This window comes from Phaenicophaeus curvirostris, chromosome 1 (genome assembly GCF_032191515.1).
Source record: "Phaenicophaeus curvirostris isolate KB17595 chromosome 1, BPBGC_Pcur_1.0, whole genome shotgun sequence".
Classification (NCBI taxonomy): domain Eukaryota; kingdom Metazoa; phylum Chordata; class Aves; order Cuculiformes; family Cuculidae; genus Phaenicophaeus; species Phaenicophaeus curvirostris.
In genome coordinates, this window is record NC_091392.1 from 159,685,563 (window position 1) to 159,707,057 (window position 21,495).

Here is a 21,495-nt window from a genome sequence, read left to right on the forward strand (position 1 = left end):
AATTGGGTCTCTGTGAGTGTCTCATCTGTGAAGACCTCCTTTGATTTGATTCTCCTCCATACCAGATCAAGAAAATTAAAGACTATTATAAACTGAGTGGAAGAAAATAAAAGAACCAATGTTATCAGCATTGTATGATTAAACATACAATTAAATCAGAAGACATGCTGCTTGCTTAGAGACAATGCAGAAATATGATAAATGCCTGTACCAAGAGTTGTGTGGGAGCAGCAGTGCCTGCAAAAGCAGCCAGTGGTTATGCCTGTGGTAGCATCCCTGGACAGGAATGCAGGGTAAAGCTCTTCAAGAGTTTTCTTTCCTCCATTCTACTACCTTCATCTATTGATTCTCTGCCTGGCATTTACCTGTAGGCAAAGCAGATAGACATCTGTAGTCATATAGTATCTCTTTCTTGGCTGTTAGTTGTAAGTGAATGCTTTGGGGGGGGGATCCTCAAGAGCCCCAATGTGTTAAGGTAGAAAAAGATTAATTAAATTACTTGTAATTAGTTGTACACAGACTGAAGAAAAGCTCCAAAGTTGGTATACAACATTTTTTTACAAATAATGCTCTTGACATCCAGTAGAGCATAAATGAGCATAAAAAGAAAAAAAAATACCACAAAATAAAAAACCAAAACAAAAAAAACCCCCTTAACTCTCAAAAAAATCCCAGCAAACTTTTCAAATGTAAATTTAACCTGACAGCAATCTTGTAAAAATGTCAGTAATTTCAGAGTTCCTTACCAAGACCCAAACAGAAATAAAATCAAATTGGGAATTGAAAGCAATGATGCATAGGTAAGAAGGAAGATTTCTGGAGCTTTTTAAAAAATTATTTTCTACACACACAAATGCATTTCATCTGTGTGAGAACTTGAGCAAAGTAACTGAAAGCTTAATAAATTATAACTTTTTTAAAGGAAGGGCTGTTCATTCACCTTCCTTTCTTGAATGCTGAATTACTGACAAATGGATTTCTTAAAAGAAAGGAAGAAAAATATCTAAATTATTTATATTAGTCAAATGATAGAATATGATGGTTCATTAATTCAAACAAATTAGAACTCCTTAATATAAGACTATCAATATATCAGACAGACCTTACAAATTCATTGCGCTATCTACTTTTGATTCACTGTAAGTATTTAGTTAATTTTTTCTTGTTAACAGCCTCATCTTGCAAAGATTTATAGCTCCTTAATTGTTACGCTGTGATACACTCCCAGATCTCAGTGGAACTATTCGTGTCATTAAATGTACAGAATACGCATACATCTTTTGCAGAAGCAGGGCCCAATTCTCAGACTAAGCTCCAAATTGAACAATGATGCCAACTGCCTTTGTCATTAATTCAGTTTTCAGAATGTATGTTCAGGAGGAAAGAGGGAAAAAATTGCCTCCCCTTTAGCAGAGTATCTAGGCAAACAATTCAAGGGATGACGTATTCTGGGTAAAGATTGATAAGTTGCAAGTCTGTGGAAAAATTAAAAATGAATATATAAAGGAAAGTCTGAGTTTTTATAGGCAATTCATGTTTTCATCTCAATAGCTGAAAATACAGACCTTGTTCTGTTACTATTTTTTTCCCTTTTGTAGTATTAGGCACATTTTTAATTGAATGAAAGTACAGAGAAACATAAAAAGCAAATACTATAGTAAAAGCAGAGAAATGGGGGGACCTAAATCTTTGAGAAACAAAATCCTGAGCTAGGATAAAAGAAAAAGACAGGCTGTTATCGTTCTTCTAGACCTAAACTCCTTCCATTTGGCTTCTGTAATTTACAAGATAGGCACCCATGCTGGCATGCAGCTCTTGATTCAAACATCTAACCTTGGGAGCCTGTAATCCCTTTGTAATCACTTGAGATCTAGTCAGTATTTTCAAGGAGGACAGAAGGAGTCACCTCACCACAGGTCACCTGAACATCGGTCTCTGCTCCTCCAGGAATATTAACTGCATCTGTATTGAATCTAAGAGGTGCCCAGGCACTTGCTCCAGACACGTTGGCAGCTTGGATGTCTCGGTTTGGACCTGAATCGCATCCCTCATCAATGTCAGTATTTCAGACTTCTTCTTGAAACCCAGGGAGAAAAATAAGCATTTCTGAAGGCATGTTTACCACTTCCAAAATATGTATACAATAAATAGGATGAACTGCCTTCCAGGAATGCCTGCCCCGCTCCCAGCAACACAAGGCAAGGTTCACTGTCTGCCTATAGAACAGACACACTGAAGAAGACTCATCACACTTCCAAAATCTGCAGTGCCAGCATTTAAGTATCAGACCAGTAAAATAAATCCCAGTACTGGACTGACTGGAATGGATAGTCCACAGTAGGAGTTTGCTCTCTTGAGCTGTTCTTTCATTTGAACTGGAAATCAGTCAGACCTGCTAGAGCCTGACTGAATGGCAATATGAGCAGTGGATATGCCAGCTTGGCTCACTTTGGTGAACATTGGGAGTCCGTTTGTTCTTAGGGAAGCTCGACATTTTTTGCCCACCATCTACCTCTGAGCATGAAGGTTTAGTAACTTTATTATAAAAGGGATGAGCTTCCTTTCCATTTTCTGGAACTTTTGTTTTACTCCCATTACTGTTAATCCCTGCTACTATTTCACCTCTGCAAAACAAAGCTCATTACTGCAATTCAATTTTGCAAATGCTTTCTCCCCTCAGGTTCACTGCACCCCTGGGTTCCCCATCCTACTCTGGGTCTATGACTAACCTCTATTTCACCCAATCTGGCTGCCCACCATTCCTCCTTCTTTTATGGGCTTTGATAATAGCTGGCAAGCTACTTTCCTTCCCACTGATTACAGCTCCCCTACCTACACTCTTTTTCTTACCTCCCTAGATGTACTGTCCAAATAATAACTGTCTCTGTGTGGCTATTTTTCCACCTTCTGTAAAATCTTTCCCCCTGCTCTACCCTTTCATTTGTTTTACAGTTTCACAGGTATGGTGGGGTTTTTTTAATGCCTCAGATCCCACAGCAATGCTTCACATTACACACCTAGAAACTAGAACTGAATGCTGGCTGCAGTCTCCAAGTCACAAAATTAAAACACTCTGGGGATAAAATGTCTTAAAAGCAGAAGTAAAAAACTAATGGAATCAAACAGCTAGAACTGGTTTTGCTTCTCAGACATGGAGGCACCCTGAAGATAGAAGGGAGTGATCTGTTTTCTCTGTCTATAAGTAACCTTTCCATCAGATGCAGTTACTCTGAAGGGCAGAACAAGGCCCATTACTTTTACAGCCCTTTGAGAACTGCACAACATAAACATTCACTAGGCGGTGCTAAGGCAGCACTCATTGCATGTTTGAACAACCAGGAAACCTAGGTCTCATCCAACGACTCATCAGGCTAATCATGCTGTTTTTTTCAAATGTCCAGTCAGTCTCTCAGTGCATGTGTGATGTATTTTTAGTCCCTGGCTTCATTCCTGGACCTGCTGTTTTTCACCCAATGGCATGGATGTGGTCAGTCTCCGAGAGGCGCATGGGTCACTGGTCGGAAGCTTCACAAAACTGCTTTTGCAAATTTACACTCACATGTATTGACCTAGAGTGGAAACGCTGCCACCTCCAAAAAAGAGCAGTGAAGGTACAGAAACAAATTCTTAGCAACTTAGGCAAAGCTGACACTTCTATAGGTATTTTGGTTGTGGATTGCACAGTATGCAGTATGCTGTTCCTGAAGCTAAAGAACTTGACAAAGCTCTTAGTCTTACAATGAGTCCTGCAGGACTGCTGCGACATTGCTAGGAGAAAGGCTGTTGGCCCCAGGGTGAGTGCCCAGGAGAGGCTGAGCAAGGCCAGGAACCCCCTTCATGACCTGGTGGTGAATTTTCCTGAAGGATGTTCATAACATTTCGCAATGATAAAGCCTTATTTCCAATTATTGAAATCTGAGCAGATATTGCTGTTTGAGGGGACACCGCTGCATTGCAAGTCAAGCTGTGCTGAATATCACATATGTTCATATATTCTCATCTCCACATCTATGCTTGAAAAGAGAGACTTTGTAATGAACTATGTACAAAAGGGCACACAACATCAAATTGAATGTGCGTAGACAGATCCTGAAGTTAAGCCAGCTTAGATTTTTATGGCAATACCACTTAAAACATGGCAAACGCCCTTCAATAAAAAAAAAAATCTTTCTAAGCAAGCAGCATCTGCAGATCTTCCACAGCTATCAGTGCTGACAGCATATTTCAACAGTCTGAAACCCTTCACTGCAGGCAAAGCTATGAATCCATGGTGTGATATTGTAAGCGAGAGCTGAAACAAAGCAAATGTTTTTGAAGTTCCAAAGTTAAAAACAAGTTTCCAACTTTTCAAAGTCGTCACAGTTTATTATCAATCCTTGATTAATAAATTAACAGTTCTATAAACGATCAGCCAGTGAAGTAAATAACTTGTTTTACAATTAGGAAAGATGAAGATACATCTGTTCTCTGTATATAATTTCTGGGGTTTAAGGTAAAGTCCTGGCTCCACCTAGCTCCTAGGAATTTTATAGCTGATTCCTGTAATGCAAAATTTCACCAGATATTCCATTTGTTCATACACCACATACATTTTTTCATGCACTATATACATTGTGCCTGCCATATCAGGCATCCACAATATTGTGAATTTTAGCAGTGCAAATCTATAATTTCTAGCAATATTGGTAGTTATACCTCATTTCAAACTTGAACAACTAAATAATAAAATAAATATTTCTGATATAGCTGGAGCACATCCCTGTGCCCTGAAATCTGTTTCCAAGCACAGAAATATTGAGAGTTTTGTTCTTATCATTCTTATGATATCTGTCTGTCACAGTTTAGTCCCAGCCTGGCCAATTTCAATAGCTAAAGCTGAGAATCTGGCCTCTCAATTCCCTTCCCCCTCACCACCAGGGAAAGGGGAGAAGGAAATGAGAGGAAAACACTTGCGGGCTGGAAACTAAAACTACAGTTTTCATGAAATAACAATAATAACAATAACAACGATAATAAAAATAATATACAATTATATGAAATTGTGCTCCCACTCCTTAATGACTATACATCACCACAAATGCTACACAGTAAGTCAGTGAAGGGGCGAGTGGCAAAAAAGAGTTGGACTAAGGAACTAGATTCAGGAATGCATGGATCTGGGATCGGGGGCAGACAGTTGAGTTCCTCACTGGACTTCAGCCATCAAAGGAGAGAGAGAGATATTCTCATGATGTCTCAGGTTTATTCTAAATATTACGTATATGGGAGGGAATACTCTGTTGATCAGTTTGGGGTCACCTGTCCTGTCTACCCCTTCTTGCAGGCACAACTCTTCATCTTTGACTTACGGCACTCCACTAGCTCAAGGATGGCCTTGGTTACTATAGGAATAAGTACAAGCATTGGCCTTTCTGCATGCTGATGTACCATTTTATCACTTCTAGAGAGAAATACTGTCTGAAAAACATGCAATTAACTTTAAGAAAATTAAGTTACTTAGATGAGACTTAGCTGAATTTAGAAAACTGATTCTACCTTATGTCAAATGAGAACACTGACAAATGCAGTGCCCCTACAACCGCCACAGTCAAAAGGTAGAAAACCCACATTATAACAAGCAGCAGAGTCTGCCAGTTTGAGATGTTAGACACAACAACAATTTATTGAAAAACAAAGGACAAACTGATATTGTAGATTTATGCATAGCTGTGTTGTAGTATCTTAATAGTTCAAGCATATATAGCATCAAGAAAAGTTGGTTATGAAAGTAGTTATTTTATTGAATGTCCCGTGAATTATTTTAACAAAATTTACACTAACTGTAATAAAAATTATCCTTGTAACTTTTACCTGGTAAGTTAGTCCTGCTTAGTTGGCAGGCAGCAATTTGTTAATCAAAAGTGGTCAAACTACTGTGATTTATGAAATTGTACTCTCTTCATATAACCACTGCTGAATATCAATGCTTCATACAAGATACTTAACTTGGAAGAATCAGCCTTTCCCACATGGAACAATTGTAGCTCAAAATGCCCGGATCATTTAATTGTTTTTACTGATTCCCCATCTCTTAACTGGGTGGCAATCACCATTTCATATGATTTTTATTAAGCAATGTTTGCAAATGTAAGGTGTTTTGAACCTGACAGTGCTAAGTGCTACTAGCACACTGAAATTGCAGCTAAGATAAAGATCTTTCAGGAATCTTCATAAATGCACTCCTCCTTATCGCAGTTAAGATAAAAGTGGCAACTACTCGGTTGCATAAGTGGTTCCATCTATGTTGCTATATAAAAAGCCAGGTATTTATTGGATGTTTTTTACTACATCCTTGAAAAATGATTGTCATTGCCAAAGGTTTACCTGTTCTGCATGGATGAAGACCACTACCCATAACAAAGAATTTTGAAATAGTATTGTATTAGCAGAGCTGGATTCAGGACTCCAAGTCTTACAAAACTTAGGTAAAATTTTGACAGTTTGAGAGGGATTAATGTATCAATGTCCAATATATCTAATTTGGGCTACAAATAGTTATTTAGGAAAAATGTTTCTCCTCTGCACACATACAGCAAAGCAGCAGTTCTGATTCTTTTTTAGCCTACCTTTCAAGGCTGTCAGCCATGCAACTACAAGCCAGCAAAAGCTGGTTCCTGTTAGCTGCACCCAAACAGCAGTGCTGGCTCAGGGACCACTCAGTGCTCCCCACCCTCCACCTCCCCTTGTCCAAACACCCAACCTGCTTCCCAGGAGCAGGAAGAGAAGGTCAGCAGCAAAAAAAAAAAGGAGGGAAGATAAAAGAAGAGGGTAGGCATCCTCTTTGTACCCTCGGGTGCAGCTAGGAGTCACCCCTGGGAGCTTGAAGTTCCCATAGCTCTGATGTACACCACAGTTCAAACATCAGATGCCACATGATCTGTGATAAGCACATCTATTTAAACATGCTGTTTCTGTAAAACTCCACATACTGATGAGGACATAGTTTCGTATGTGACAAGGTTACAGAATTGAGCCCTACAGGGAACTCAGTTCTATTCTCATTATTGCTACCAATACTCCAGCAGCAATAGTGACAGTGATCAGATCCCTTGCACAGAACTGCATGCAGATACATAAGATGGCAGTTTTCCACCTAGAAAGGTTTTGTGCTCTAAATTTAAATGAGGTCTTATAAATAGCAACAGAACAATGTGTTTAAATAGTCTCCTTTGTTAGCATCATAGTGATTCCAAATTGCATCAATGGAAGCAGAGAAAATTAACAGCTTTGCCCTAATCCTTTGTATGTTATGTTGGGGAACTTGTCAATATGACTCCAACCCCAGCACTTCTATTCCTGTAACTTGCTGTAAAGAAAACAAAATTGAATGTCCCTGAAGACAAATTATTTAAGCCAGAAAGTGGGTGAGGATAAAGGTATGAAGTCCAAAGTTGAAGAATCTACTCATTCCTCTTAAAAGAAAAACACACACACACAAAAAGCAAGAATCACTAAGCAAAAGTAAAAATTGACTTTCCAATTTTCTAGTGGAATCCCCTTACAGTTTAATATAGATTCCTCTTCTTTAATAGTTGAATCCAGCGTGCTTTACAAGTTGGTTTCAGTGCATATTTCAGTACAAAGTTTTGGTGTCCATTATATTATTGAAGCTTACAGAGGCATAGTTAAATGCCATGTAAATAACAAGCCATAGTGCATGTCACCAAATGGCTATTCAAAGGCTCATGTAGGCATCCAGAAAACCTACAAAGACAGCTTTTGTAATGGGAAGAGTTACTAAGCACACCTCTAGAAGCAGTACAAATATGAACAGTATTGCAGGAAAACAGCTAAAAAAGGAATAGGTCTGATTTATCACCACACTACCTGAGTTACGAATGACTCTAATTCCAGCAATTTTCCCAGGAATAAGATGAATCCATTTTTGGTGGACAAAGTTTGAGTGGCTTTAATAACATAACAAAGCAATTAATTGGATTTTCTACCAACTGCTACTATAGATTTCTCCCTGTCTAAACCCAGGAGGAAATATGAGATATCTTTGAAAATAACAGCAAAATAATAACTTCATAGTGATAATCACTCATTAAGAAAGAGGTATAAAATATCTCTCAAGGCCAAAAAAAGTGGAAAAAGTTACTTTCATTACCAATGTTCTGACATGGACTACAAATCTGAGGAGATAAAGCGTGGCCTTGCAAAACAACTACGCGCATGTACTCTGTAAGCCTGACAGCTCAGATGCAGAGGTGGACATATTTTAAATAGAGGAATAATCTGGCCAATTTTAATAATAAGTTTTAGTTTTCAGGACAAAGCCCCTGCTAGCACTCTTTTCAGTTATTTGGTTTTTAGGTAGATGCATAATGAAGGCCATCTTTTGATCTCAGAATGTTATCCATAATCAAACAGGAGTACCAGGTATAAACAAATCCAAGCTAGACTTCTTAGTGTCAATGCTCATTTGTGTATCATATTTAAAATATATAGGCTGGGGAGAGAGTGAAAAATATTTCAGTGAAAAATATTCCAGTTAATTCTAGCTGAAAAATATTTCAGCTAGAAACATGTGTGATTGTGTATTTGATACATCATAAAAATCTTTAAAGCCATCTTCAAAAATAATCCACGAATGCAAACCATACAATCCACATGATACCTCCTCAAAAACACCTTAGAGGAGGAATGAAGATGATAATGTAATTTCCCATATTTCTTGTTGTATCTGTGCCTAATCACAAGGCTCCTTATAACCTTGCAACCTTAACCTTTATAAGGAAGTAGAAAGAGGCATTCTGTCTTGAGTAGGCACAGAAGGGAGCACAGGGAATTCACAAGGAATGAGCTATGCTAGTCTTTTCTGTCTCTAGTCTTTCTCTTCCCTCCCGAAAGAGAGAGATGCCAGGTCAACCTTCCAAAAGTGCAAGGGAGGTCAGAGACTGTTGACCATTCCAGTAAGAGCCTTCTCCAATAGCAGTGCTATGTCATTCCTGATCTTAAGAACTTTAAATGGCAAGCCTCACAGATTATCCAGCACTAAACAGTTAATGATTAAACCATACTCATTTTAATATGAACTATTGTTTCATGCTGATATTCATTAACATAATCTTTTTTATTCTAACAAAACTTTTAAACTCTGTATGTGATGAAGATGATTGACTCATCTGATTTGTACCAATTTCCCTGTCCCTTTGGAAATCCTAATCAAATTACTGGTAGACTTTGGCTACTATAAATAAGAAAGCTCTGGTAACATGGGACATGTATTGCAGTTTCTTTCTCCCACAAAAAACAGTAAGATTCCTGTTGATCCTACAAACCAAACCTGCAAGGAATGATATCTAGTGAGTTATAACCAATATTTCAGTTGCAAGTGGGAAGAGGGTGTGGAATTCAGGAAAAAAAAAATCACAGAAAGGGTCATCGGGCACTGGACCAAGCTGCCCAGGGTGGTGGTTGAGTCACGATCCCTGCAGGTGTTTAAAAGATGGGAAGGCAAGGTGCTCAGGGACATGGTTTAGTGGCAGACAGGAATGGTTAGACTCAATGATCCAAGAGGTCTTTTCCAACCTGGTGATTCTATGATTCTGTGATTCTGTGAATATCATAAGACTGCCAGGATTTCATGTTTTTCATGAATAGAAAAAAATGAGAGAGACAAAGTCAGTTTAGCTGACCAAGCATATGTAAAATACAAAACAAATGCAGTAAATCCAGTGCATACTCCTTGTCAAAACTGGCAGTTCTGACAAGAGAACAGAAACTGTTGCCTTAATAATTTTAGGTCTATCAGGAACATCTGAAACCCAGTACATTGCAGTGGATATTTCCTAAGAATAAGTCAAGACACTTGTGATGGCAAGTAATAAAAATTCAACATAGCTTCCACACATGTTAAATTATGTACACTTCAGTAAGTCCATATCCTTGCTTGATCTTGATGAAACTGACTGGGAAACTGAACACATACAAGAAAAAAAACTCTAATTTTGTGTGGCCAGCACCAGGCCCCCTATAAGGACTGGTTGTAGGACTAATAATCAATAGACAACCTCCCTCCAGATTCGCTAAAGAAAATCTCACTGCAAAACTTAAAGTAAATACAACTCTTCTTCTTACTTTGGAGCCTTTTTACTTGTAATTTCCATCCCAAGTTTTTCCCCGCTAAGGAAAGAATCAATGTAACTCCCTATTAATTTTAGTAACTTGACAGGCTTGTTGCTTTCCAAAAGCTTTAAATGAGAAATAGAATTGTAATTCTCATGATACAGCTGATAGACCGCTCGAACCGTTTCAGTTCTATTTAACTTTCCCTACAAGCAGACAATATCCATTACAGAAAATCGCAGTCACTGCTGCTGATCATGACTGTTTCCACTGTACCTGCCATGGAGTCTCAGAACCTTAGTGGATTCCTGGAATAAAATGTGTTGCAATATGAGTAGGTTGCAAAGCTGCTGCAGAACTAGATACTTCACAAAAAACATTTCACTGATTCATAATGTAGTTGTGTATGCATAACTATCAGCAAAGTAAATTGTGCAAAACCCTCCTTATTCAGGCTACATAAAGAGTGTTTTCCTGTGAAACTGCACTACCTAAAGAACAAATAGTACACAGACAAAAAAAATGACCACCTACCATGCAAGTTTCCAGGCATGGACTCCTTCCCCTTTAATCGTGTCCTCCCTGTGATTTTGTGCATAGTGGTACAGGTGTAAACGATCTCAAAAATTGCCCAGCATGACAGAAATACTAGCAATTATTTATCTTCTTAAATTTTGTTTAGTAAAACTAGTAAAAAAACCTGAACAGTCCTATTCTCCTTAGTTCACTCTGCACCAGGTGGGTCCTGCAAGCAGAAAAAGGCACTGTTTCTCTTGTAACAGGTTGGAAAATGCAGGGAACTCAACAACCAAGGCTATAAGAGCAAGAATGTCAGGACCTGAGTGAAGCAGAAATAGATATTGTATCATTGTCACACACAGCAAACAAGAACACTCAAATGCCAGGTTGGTGAAAAGGTCATAACCCATGTATGCCAAAGCAGGATGGGGAAGGAGTTTTCAAATCAACCAGTGAGTACAGTCATGCTCTTTGTAGGAGAGAGACTACTATGGGTTCTATGGCAAAAACAGGCAGGAAGATCAGGCACTGACCCTTGGACACCTGATGCTTTTAAAGGTCTTTTAAGTAAAGTTGCATGAGTTTTTGAGGGTCTTAGGAAGAGTGGATTGTTTACGGAAAAGAAGGAGTTAATAGGGAGGGCAGCCTAGGCTGGAGGAATGTTGGATGGTAGGCAGCAGCTCATGTGAACTGAGAGTGAAGATAAAAGCAGGGCACTAGGAGACAAAAACAAGTGTTAGTGGGGATCACACTGGGGATTACAATGCTAGGGAATATTCCTTTGCCTCAGAAGGGCTTAAACAGCTGCTGCTAGGAGACAATGGTGAGGCTAGGAAAAGAGACTGAAGAAAATATTTTCAGATATTAAAAAAACAAAACAGAAGAGGGGAAAAAAACAGACTGAGTTGGCTTGGGCTAAGGCAGCTGTTACAGCAGTGTTGGTGAAAATACAGCAGGGGAGATAGGAAGGCGAAGAGCATCATTCTTGCAAGAAGATAGCTGAGAAGATTAAACAGAAGTGACTGGGTATGATGGGTAGAGTGGCTGCAGTACAAACCAGAAGACAGATAGAAAAATGGGGTCTGGGGGACGGGCAAAGAGACATTTGGGATTATCCCAGTCCACCTGGGTCTATACCTTGTGAAAGTAAATCACCCCCACAACTCTGGTGTCCATATGGCCCTTTGCACAATGAGGGACAAGCATACAAATAAATAAGGACAAGATGTAGTGGTAAAAATAGCAGGGCAGGTAAAACTATATGAGAGAAGGGCCACTGAGAATGTGACCATGAAACACAAGCAGCTACTACTCAGATTCAAGCTTTGACTAAAGAATTGGGACTTTTGAAGAGCTATGTGAGCTGGCTGGTGGCTTAAGAAGCATAGCTTGGTTCAAAAAATCCTGACTGAAATCACCTGGCTTAGACAGCCTGTGTGGCCACTGAATGGGCCATGTGCAATGCTGAACCACAAGAAAAAACAGCAATAGCAAATTATATGGTTACAGCCAGTGCTGAGGTGTGTTGAGGCAGCTGGCTTGGTGTCTGTAAGCCTTCATTTGGAAGAACAAAAGCTAAATGGATCCAGAGCCACATATTGTTAAAAGCAGTTACTGCTTGAAGCCGTTAAGCTGGTGCTGGAGAGAGGCAGAATCTAGATATAGTGAGCTGATATTCAAAACCACTGGAGGATTCACTCATCCATTGCACTTGATTACAGAGCCTGTGAACTCTTCTAACATAAACCCAGTGAATTTGGAAAGGGCACTGGCAGGGCTGGGAAACGTCTCCAGGAAGGAGAAGAGCCCAAGGAACCTAATAAAAAAGTAGAAGGCATATAAATACAATAGTAAAAGAAATAGGAGCTGTTGTCAGGCTTGCTAATACAGGCCCTGAGGGCAAACAAGCCAGGTTTCTGGAAGGGAAGGACAAGCTGAATGCCTGCAGTTCTGAGTATGGGGCTTACCTGCAAGATGGCACAGTGAGTTTATTTATTTTTTATTCTTATTTTTGCAGGAGTGCTGGATAAGTGATGAAGACTGCATTTGAAATACATCAGTTATAGGGTCTGGAATAAAAAACAGAGTTTATGGGAGAAGGTACAGCCAAATGGATTAAGAAACTGCGTACCACCTTTACGCACAGGTAGACAGAACTGTGTGCTAGAAGTGAAAGAGAAGATTCCAAGAATTAGGTGGTGAAACCAGTGCACGTGATCTCTGGCAAAAGGAGAGTAATGCCTTCAGCCCCACTATCAGTCAGATTTTAAGACTAGGCAGGTCCCCTTTCTTGAGCCTTTGGGACACTTTATTAGATTAAAATATAATCTGCCAGGGGAGACTTTTATGAGCCAGACCAATTATTTAAGGGTAGCTGTAGGGAGCAACGAATGGCCCTACCTTGTTGACAGAATCTGGTGCTGCTATTGATGTTTCAAAATACACTGGGTGCTTGGGAGACACAGCATACCAACAAGTCTTTGGGTACGAATGGTTGTATCATATTCAGCAAGACAGGAGAAAAAATGGCACTTCAGGAAATGATCTCTGGCCAGGAAATAGTCTCATCTGGATCCAGCTAATACTTGTTTGTGTGGGGGCAATACAGAAGAGAAGCCTTATAGTAATCTTGGTTATACTGCAGTGAAGGCCCAGAAACACTTGAAGCACAGCAGGGGTGAGTTGCAAGACAAATTTCTACACATGTGTGCTCAAGAGAAGTTAGAATGTACACTTCACAGAATCACAGAATCACAGAATAACCAGGTTGGAAGAGACCCACCGGATCATTGAGTCCAACCATTCCTATCAAACACTAAACCATATCCCTCAGCACCTCATCCACCCGTGCCTTAAACACCTCCAGGGAAGGTGACTCAACCACCTCCCTGGGCAGCCTGTTCCAGTGCCCAATGACCCTTTCTGTAAAGAATTTTTTCCTAACGTCCAGCCTAAACCTCCCCTGGCGGACCTTGAGGCCATTCCCTCTTGTCCTGTCCCCTGTCACTTGGGAGAAGAGGCCAGCACCCTCCTCTCTACAACCACCTTTCAGGTAGTTGTAGAGAGCAATGAGGTCACCCCTCAGCTTGTATTAATGTACACTTGTATTAATAACAAGATCTGATCCAAAACCAACAGAAACCAAATGAATGCCCAAGTAAGGCTGAGGAATTATTGTGACCCATTATTATTAGCCCTTTTCATTACAGAGTGGTAGTCCAATGACCTGGTTTATATAGTTTACCAATGTATCATAGACTAATGGAAAGATGTGGAATCTGGATTTAAGGGCAATAAACACTATAACTGCACAAGCAGCACCTAGAGATCTCAGACTGACAAAACATGGCCACAGGAATACAAGGACCAAAGCAGTTTTCAGTTATAGACACAGAAAGGTCTTTTTTTGTTGGTGGTTGTGGTTTGTTAGGATTTTTTTTACCTCCTCCCTAGAAATGATTGCTGGTACAAGTTTGTTTCTGTTTCAAGGGAAATATATATTACTTCACTTGAATTCCTCATGAGTTTCACAATGATCCTGCAGTCTGCAAGCACACATCACCTGAATGCATAGTAAGTTAGTACATGAGTGAAGGAAAAATAAAATATCATAGATGCTGAAGTAAATTACAGGTTTGACCAAAAAATTACATTTTTGAAAACTAAAGAATTCCATATATCGTTCATACACACAAAATTATGCGTTAGGCTAGAAAGGAACAAGAGATACAGCATTCAGCACTGTCCATAACCCCTTTGAATGCTAACAGAGTTTGTCATATGATATAAGCTAGGAATAAAACCTTAACAACATTTGAAAACCAACAACAGCTGAAATAGCGCTCAAAATTACTTGTCTGTGTTAAAGAATAGGAACAGACTAAGCTTTTATATAGTGAATTGTTTAAAACTCTTTTTTCCAAAGTACATGCATAACGAAAAAAATCCATTTTCCAAATCTTTTTGCAGTATAAGAGACATCAGCCTTAGATCATTTTATATCAATAGACATTGATACCAGCAGACGTATTGTGCAGCAGTTGGTTTTTGAAAATAACAGTTTGGGGTTTTGTAAAGCAATTGGCACTGCAATTATCCGAATGGCTTGCTTGACAGGAACTGCTTGAATTCTACCCTGGTTTCTGCTTCCCCAGAACCGATTCCTGTGGAGTTCCAACCCAAACTTCCTCTCAGTGGTAAAATTAGACAGGAATATTTTAAGAATAGTAATGTTACTGTAACTGCACAGCTTAAAAATCAGTAACAGCAGCTGTATTTTAGGATTTGATGTTACTAAGCATTTTTAAAAAGCAGAACAAATGCCTGCTTGAATGGAACAGGCTAGTATTATAGTAATATTAGAGTGAAGGTTGAACTTAAATTGCTGATTCACTTCTGTATTTTCATTAAAGTTGACAATCTGTAAATTGTTGGCTCGCAGAAGGGCAAGGACAGCAGTAAACAATTGAACCTGACTGTGGAAAGATGATCCTGCACTTAGCAAATTTTAACCAGTTCCTTAGTAAATCCAGGTTTATCCTGCCCCAGCATTTATGGTTTCTTTTCTTTGACAGTTGATTCTTTAAGTGAGCAATAGTAATGCAAAGAATACATCAATGCAGTGAGATGGCTTTATGGCATCCCTCTAGCTGTGCCAAGGAAGATGTTTACCAGGTGTAGGATGCAGAAAGGAGAAGGAGAGGTGGAAGCATTCATGAAAAGCATTTGCAGGCAGCCTGGCACTGTTTGAGAGCAGAGCATTTGCCCTTAACATGGTAGACCCATATGGGCTGTAGGCAGCTTTCTGAAGCTACCTGTAATATACCAGAATTGCCTCACTGTTCCCTGTCTAGGTGAGCCAGTGAAACTGGAGGCTGACAGATGACTGGCCAAAAAGTTGCTACTTCACTTCTTTTAAAATACATATATGAATTTAAGTCAAACTTTAATGAGTGATGTTTCCCTCTTTGCCATTTTTCTTTCTCTGCTAAGCTGATGGAAAAGGGAGTCTTTGGTAAGAAGTGAATGAAGCTGGGCATGGCTGGGGGAGAAGAAAGCCAGTCTCAGAACTTCCCGAGATCAGCGGGTAAGAGGAATTTCAGATAGCAGTATTCACATCCATGATGGCTTCTTTTAAAGGCCAGAAAAGCCTCAGCAGCATAAATCAAAACAACGGCTCAACACAAATTGAGGGTTAGTTCCTATTCATACACCACTTTACAGTGTCTTACTTTGTGAAAGCATAAAATAGTTTTCAGTTACAAAAAAAATTTCCCTATATAGTTTTCCACACGGTGATAAAGGAACTTCATAAGCTGCACCCATCGTTCTCCTTATTATACAAAGGAAAAAAAAGACGCTGCAATGGAAAGGCCATTGCTGATTTCAAGAGTTGATCTAGGAACAGGTACAGAATGTTCAGTTTGTGTTTTTTCACCCCTTTTAAATGGAAGACCTGATGTAATTTTAATAGCGGCATAATTGCTATTGTTTAATGTTGTCTGGCTAATGAATGAAAGGAGATGCTAACACTATCAATTCTAGGGACATGTTGCTTCTTCACTGGTTTTAAGACTCAAAATCAACATGCATTAAGTTAATCTAATCTGTAAGGCAGCACTTCCAAGAGCAGAGTTTGTACTGGGAAACAAAGTGGCGTCTTTTTTTCTAAAGACATTAAAATCAAATTATTCTGAAAGATCATAGCCTAAACAATCTCTCTGGTCAATAAATTTTCTTAAAGACTACCATACAGAAATTTTCAGGTTGTTCCATCCCATTCAAAATACCAATTTAATGTACGGAAGGAGAAAGAATGGTTTAAGTCCATTGAACGTCTTTTAAGACTTATGTTGACATCACCTTCATTTAAATCTTGATTGTTTAAAATATACTCTATTTTCATTTATTTTGTCTCTTAACCATTGGGAATTTTATTCTTTAATTTTGTTTCATTTTCTTATTTTGTGCTACGTATGTATTACTCATTAATTCATACAGCTTTTCTTGTGGTGGGCATAGGCTTAGGTGAGCGCAGGCTCCACCACAGGACCAGTATCTTACTTGATTCCAGATCCGGTGCTGCTCAACAGGCACCATTTTCACTCTTGCAAGTCATAACGCTTAGCTATTTAAACTGTCATAGGATCATTTAATTAAATGGTCTCCAGGGCTGCAGTGTTGACTAATAAGTTCTAAAATAATCTCAATTCTTGGATGCACTGTAGACTTGCAATGGCAAAGGCAGCTTGGCTACAAATATCTTCATTCACAAAACAGAAAGCATTTGATGAACTCAAGGTAATTCTACCTGCTCTGCAATCTTGAGCCTTTGCACTGTATGTGTACACAGTGCAGGCTGTTATGCCAGAAAATGATAAAGATTTTCAATATGGTCCTGTTTTAATACAGCTGCAAGTCCTACATCAGCAAAAGAAGTATAAAAGCCAGTATAATGTTATGGCAAAATCCATTATTTAACCTTAGGATTTCATATACTTCACCACTTGAGCTTTACCCTTGCAGTCTATAAGGTAATAATAGTCATTTCAGTGAAATTGCAGCCTTGCAAAGCTCTGCTATATACACAGCCACACAGCCTTCTTCACTGTAATACAAGATTTACAAGGCAATATGTAGGAACTGGAACATTTTCAAACCTGATGCGGATATTTGAAGTAACGAAGCACGTAACAAAGCACTTTACAAAGGTGAGCAAGGCAGGTCTTAAAGCTCCTTTTCCTTGATGCTCAGAGAGATCTTTTTTTCCAGTACCTTCTTTAACCTAAGCCATATCTCTTTCCATTATAAATTCCCTTGCTCTTGTAGCTCTCTGCACAAAAGGGCATATGCCAGTCCCTTACTCCCAGCTTTCTTGCCAGTAAGCAGGTTGGGTTTCTCATGGGCTTGCAGCAGCCTATAGAGGTGGCCAAAACCACACAGCACACTTCTGTGTCCTTTCCTGTTCTCACAGCCTGAATATATAATAGGGAAAAGAAAAGCACTGCCCTGGGCTGCCCAGGAGCCAAGGCCCAACTGTTTAGTGGTGTCACAAGCTGACTTACTAGTATCTCACTCACCTTCTCTTGCAGATGCTTTATCCGTCAAACAAGGTATACTTTCCTTATTCTATAACGTATTCTGCATGTTAATACTCACAAGGCACGTTTAGATTAGCAACAAAAGGATACAACTTAAGAACAAAGAAATGGCTGACTCAAATTGTCCATGAGGACAGTGGGTTTTGTTCCCATAAGGATCATTGTTTTGTCTTGGGAAGCAAAACCTCTGAAATCTGTATTCCGCACATCTGAAGTGAATAACAGTAACTTGATATGAAGGACATCTTGAAATATTCTGCCTTTGTGAATATGAATGTAAGAATCTGCAGAAACTGTGAATGAACATTTACAACAAACTGTGAGCCTCCTACTGATGCACTCACATACAAAACAGGAGGCGAGAGAGAGAAGGAAAAGAGATGAATTTGTTTTCCTAGCTAACAGCTGTCTTCTTTAACAGAAGAAACTAAAAAGAAAACAGTGTGCGAAGCTGCATTAATTACAGTATTTTTAGATGCTACAAGCACAATTTTGATAAACACTCTAAACTGTGAAAAAACTGTACTGTCGATGCAATTAAGCCTTTTCTCTTGGTGCAGCCTCATCAATGCATGTGCCTGCTGAGAATATACTGTGGGCTGTGCAGTGCAGTTACCCTTTGATTAATGATTCAAGGCAATCAGTAGGGACCACACAAACTCCTCAGGGATGCAACAGTAAGCAGCACAATGTCATCATTTAATTTCTTCTCTTGACCTACATTACAAAGAGCGAAGACACAGTCACTGTTAAGGGCCAAATTCCAGCCGTGGTTATAGAAAAAGCACTCCTCCAGAGTTAAAAATAATAGGTACATGGCATAGAAGCAAAATTTGCCATGGAGAGATTGCTTCTTTGATATTTGGGGGGATATTATTTGTTTATTTAGGTCAACTGGAGGATGTGGAAGGTGTCAGACTAATTCTTATGTTTAATGGCTAGGCTGCTGTTAGATGTCCATAACAGAAAAAACTAATCCCTCTAGCTAGAAAGAGCCAGATCTTGCTTCTTAGCTGGTTACTATTTCTATTTAGCCAGAGGATGGAATTAGAGCTGGTATTTTACCAGGAGAGACCTAAAAGTGAGTCTGAAATAATCTTTTTGCTAGAGGCACCAACCACTAGTGACATCAGATTGTCAGCTGGATTGCTTTCCTTCACTGACATGAAGTCCTCCATTTCATGCCAATGGGCAGTGAACATATTATCTCATGAAGTATTTAGAGCTGAGTAAGGTAACACAGCATATTTGGGTTTGTAGCCTTCAGCACTAAGAAAACACTAATGAGTTCAAAATGCTGTAGCACCTCCTTCAAACAATGCTGTCTACTATTTTGATAGCAAATCTGTCCTTTGTTTCCTGAACCAGCTCTCTGTAAGGTATTTATTCTTGCCCAAGGTCTCAGTTATTATCCTTAAGTATGTCATTGTTGCAGCCAAGGTTAACCGAAAGGCCAACATTAGTAACATTGCCAACAGCATTGCTGAAATTTTCTACGGTAAGCATGAAGCTCATCTGCACTAGAGACATCATTTTCTTCAGGGCTAAGTGTTTGGAATGTATTTCCTGAATAATCAAAGAGCATCTATGTGCAAAAGTTATTTTCAGCTTTGACTTCATTTATAAACCCGAAGCATCTCCACTATTCTTATTTTTCCCATGGGGAATAGAAGTAAGAATAGATATGATGGATGCTAGCCACATTGCTTTCTGCACTTCAGAAAGCTGCTCAGACACTGAAATATGAAAATCTACAGGATATGAAATGGAACAAAAGAATATAAATGCTTAGATATATGAGAGTGCAGATAAGGAATAATTCTGGCTGTAGTGGGAGTTGTCAGTTTAAGCAGCTTCACAGGGAACACATATATCAGTGCAAGATTAATATTTTTGCTAAGTAAAGTACTATAAGAGCTTCTATTTTTTTTTTTTTTAAAAAGGTAATCGTTAAACTCCCTATGATGTTTATGAAATGTAGTCCACAGGGTCATATACACTGAAAACTGACTTCAAATTTGTGAATTGTCACCCATTAAATACTTCCTCTGAGTATGGTCATAAAAATGATCTGGAACAAAAGAAAACACAGCACTCTGTAGGATGCCCACAAGGAGCTGCTTCTAGCCCAGTATAAAAGAAATCAGGTAGCAACACTGGAACCCCTTTGACTGTCTACTAAATCTGAAATTGACCAAAACATTTAAAGACATCCATTATTTGGGGCATTCACTGAGAATTTGTGGTTTTGTCTTGCAATGCATAAGAAAAATGTTTTTAGATTTGGTAAGTCTCACAGATGCTGAAACAATCTTCTATGTATTTATAGGCAGTTCAGCAGCTGTCATGAACTACCATATCTTTCCTCACCTTCACACCAATGATGGTTTAGTGCCTACACCTTTATAATTGGAATGGCACATAAAACTTTCAGTCTCATAGAAATAGTCTCAGATTAATCACTTATAAAGCTTTTTATGTCATGCAAAACCAGTTATTTCTATTACTGAATCAGTATAACCGGTACATATCTCTTAAATTAATAATGTATCTCTTTTGAGCTACTTAAGGAGGATTAGGTTGTTCTATATGCATCAGGCATGAAAGCACAACTCATCATTTTCTAACCCATCTTTGTTTATATCCATCTCTCTTCATGTAAAGAAGTGATCCATTCTCCCTGAGAAGAGTAACACTTTTAACCCTTAAAATATGGACTTCAAAATTATTCAGGTACCTGGAATTGTGCTTCCATGCTTAAATGCAACTGGCCTAAGACTGAGGGAGTTGAGCAGTAAAGTTACTTTATTGACAGACAGTCTCTATTCCAAGGATATCACTTACCCATTATCTATTTAATATAAAAATAGATCCTTAGACCAAGCATGAGAACCAATGTGTCCTATTTCTTCTCTCCTTCCCTTATGAGCCCTAGCAGCTAAGGAGCTCTGTCCTCAACATTTAAAACATTTAATTAGACCAATTTCAGCAGGAGGAAGGAGAGTAAATCAATCAGCGTACATCACAGACTTATATTTCCCTGAAGGCACTTAAAACCTTCTTCACTGAGACCTAAAATGTGTGTTTTGTAATTGGAGAAAAAACCTTAGAAGCAGCCAATCTAACTTTAAGAATAAACTGGCTTGTCTCATTCCAAAGGAGGTAGAGAGAAGAGGAGGCTGAGGGGAGACCTCATTGCTCTCTACAACTACCTGAAAGGAGGTTGTGGAGAGGAGGAAGCTGGCCTCTTCTCCCAAGTGACGGGGGACAGGACAAGAGGGAATGGCCTCAAGCTCTGCCAGGGGAGGTTTAGGCTGAACATTAGGAAAAATTTTTCACAGAAAGGGTCACTGGGCACTGGCACAGGCTGCCCAGGGAGGTGGTTGATTCACCTTCCCTGGAGGTGTTTAAAGGGACGGGTGGACAAGGCGCTGAGGGGCATGGTTTAGTGATTGATAGGAATGGTTGGACTCAATGATCTGGTGAGACTCTTCCAACCCGGTGATTCTATGATTCTATGATTAATTGTTCTTTAGAGGAGTTTCCCTCACTCCTTTGACCATGAAGAAAATCTGGGTGAACTCCTGAAGCAAGAACCCTTTTCCTGAACTGTGTTGCTGGTCCCTTCTTGCCTTGTGTTCTCATGTCTACACTCATCCTCTCAACATTCATTGGACCAGAGAAGCCCAGTTTGATATGAAACAAAACTGACAAACTACCGACCTGATCAAGTACCATAGTGTCCTTAGGGTACCAAAACTGAAGG

General features: G+C 39.2%; 1 protein-coding gene across 5 annotated transcripts in view; it reads right to left on the bottom strand.

Moving 5' to 3' along the window:
• The window catches only part of FGF14 (fibroblast growth factor 14), a 392,265-nt gene that overhangs the window by 217,314 nt on the left and 153,456 nt on the right, over nt 1-21,495 (bottom strand). Inside the window, exon 1 of one of the 5 annotated variants that reach the window (XM_069879266.1) lies at nt 10,645-10,914. The exons of 3 other annotated variants lie outside the window; for them this stretch is intronic. In XM_069879266.1, coding sequence (XP_069735367.1) covers nt 10,645-10,708 — 64 coding nt within the window. In that variant the 5' untranslated portion in view covers nt 10,709-10,914. Of the gene's footprint in view, nt 1-10,644; nt 10,915-21,495 lie in introns of those variants that run through there. One more of the 5 variants, XM_069879274.1, reaches the window with a different exon arrangement.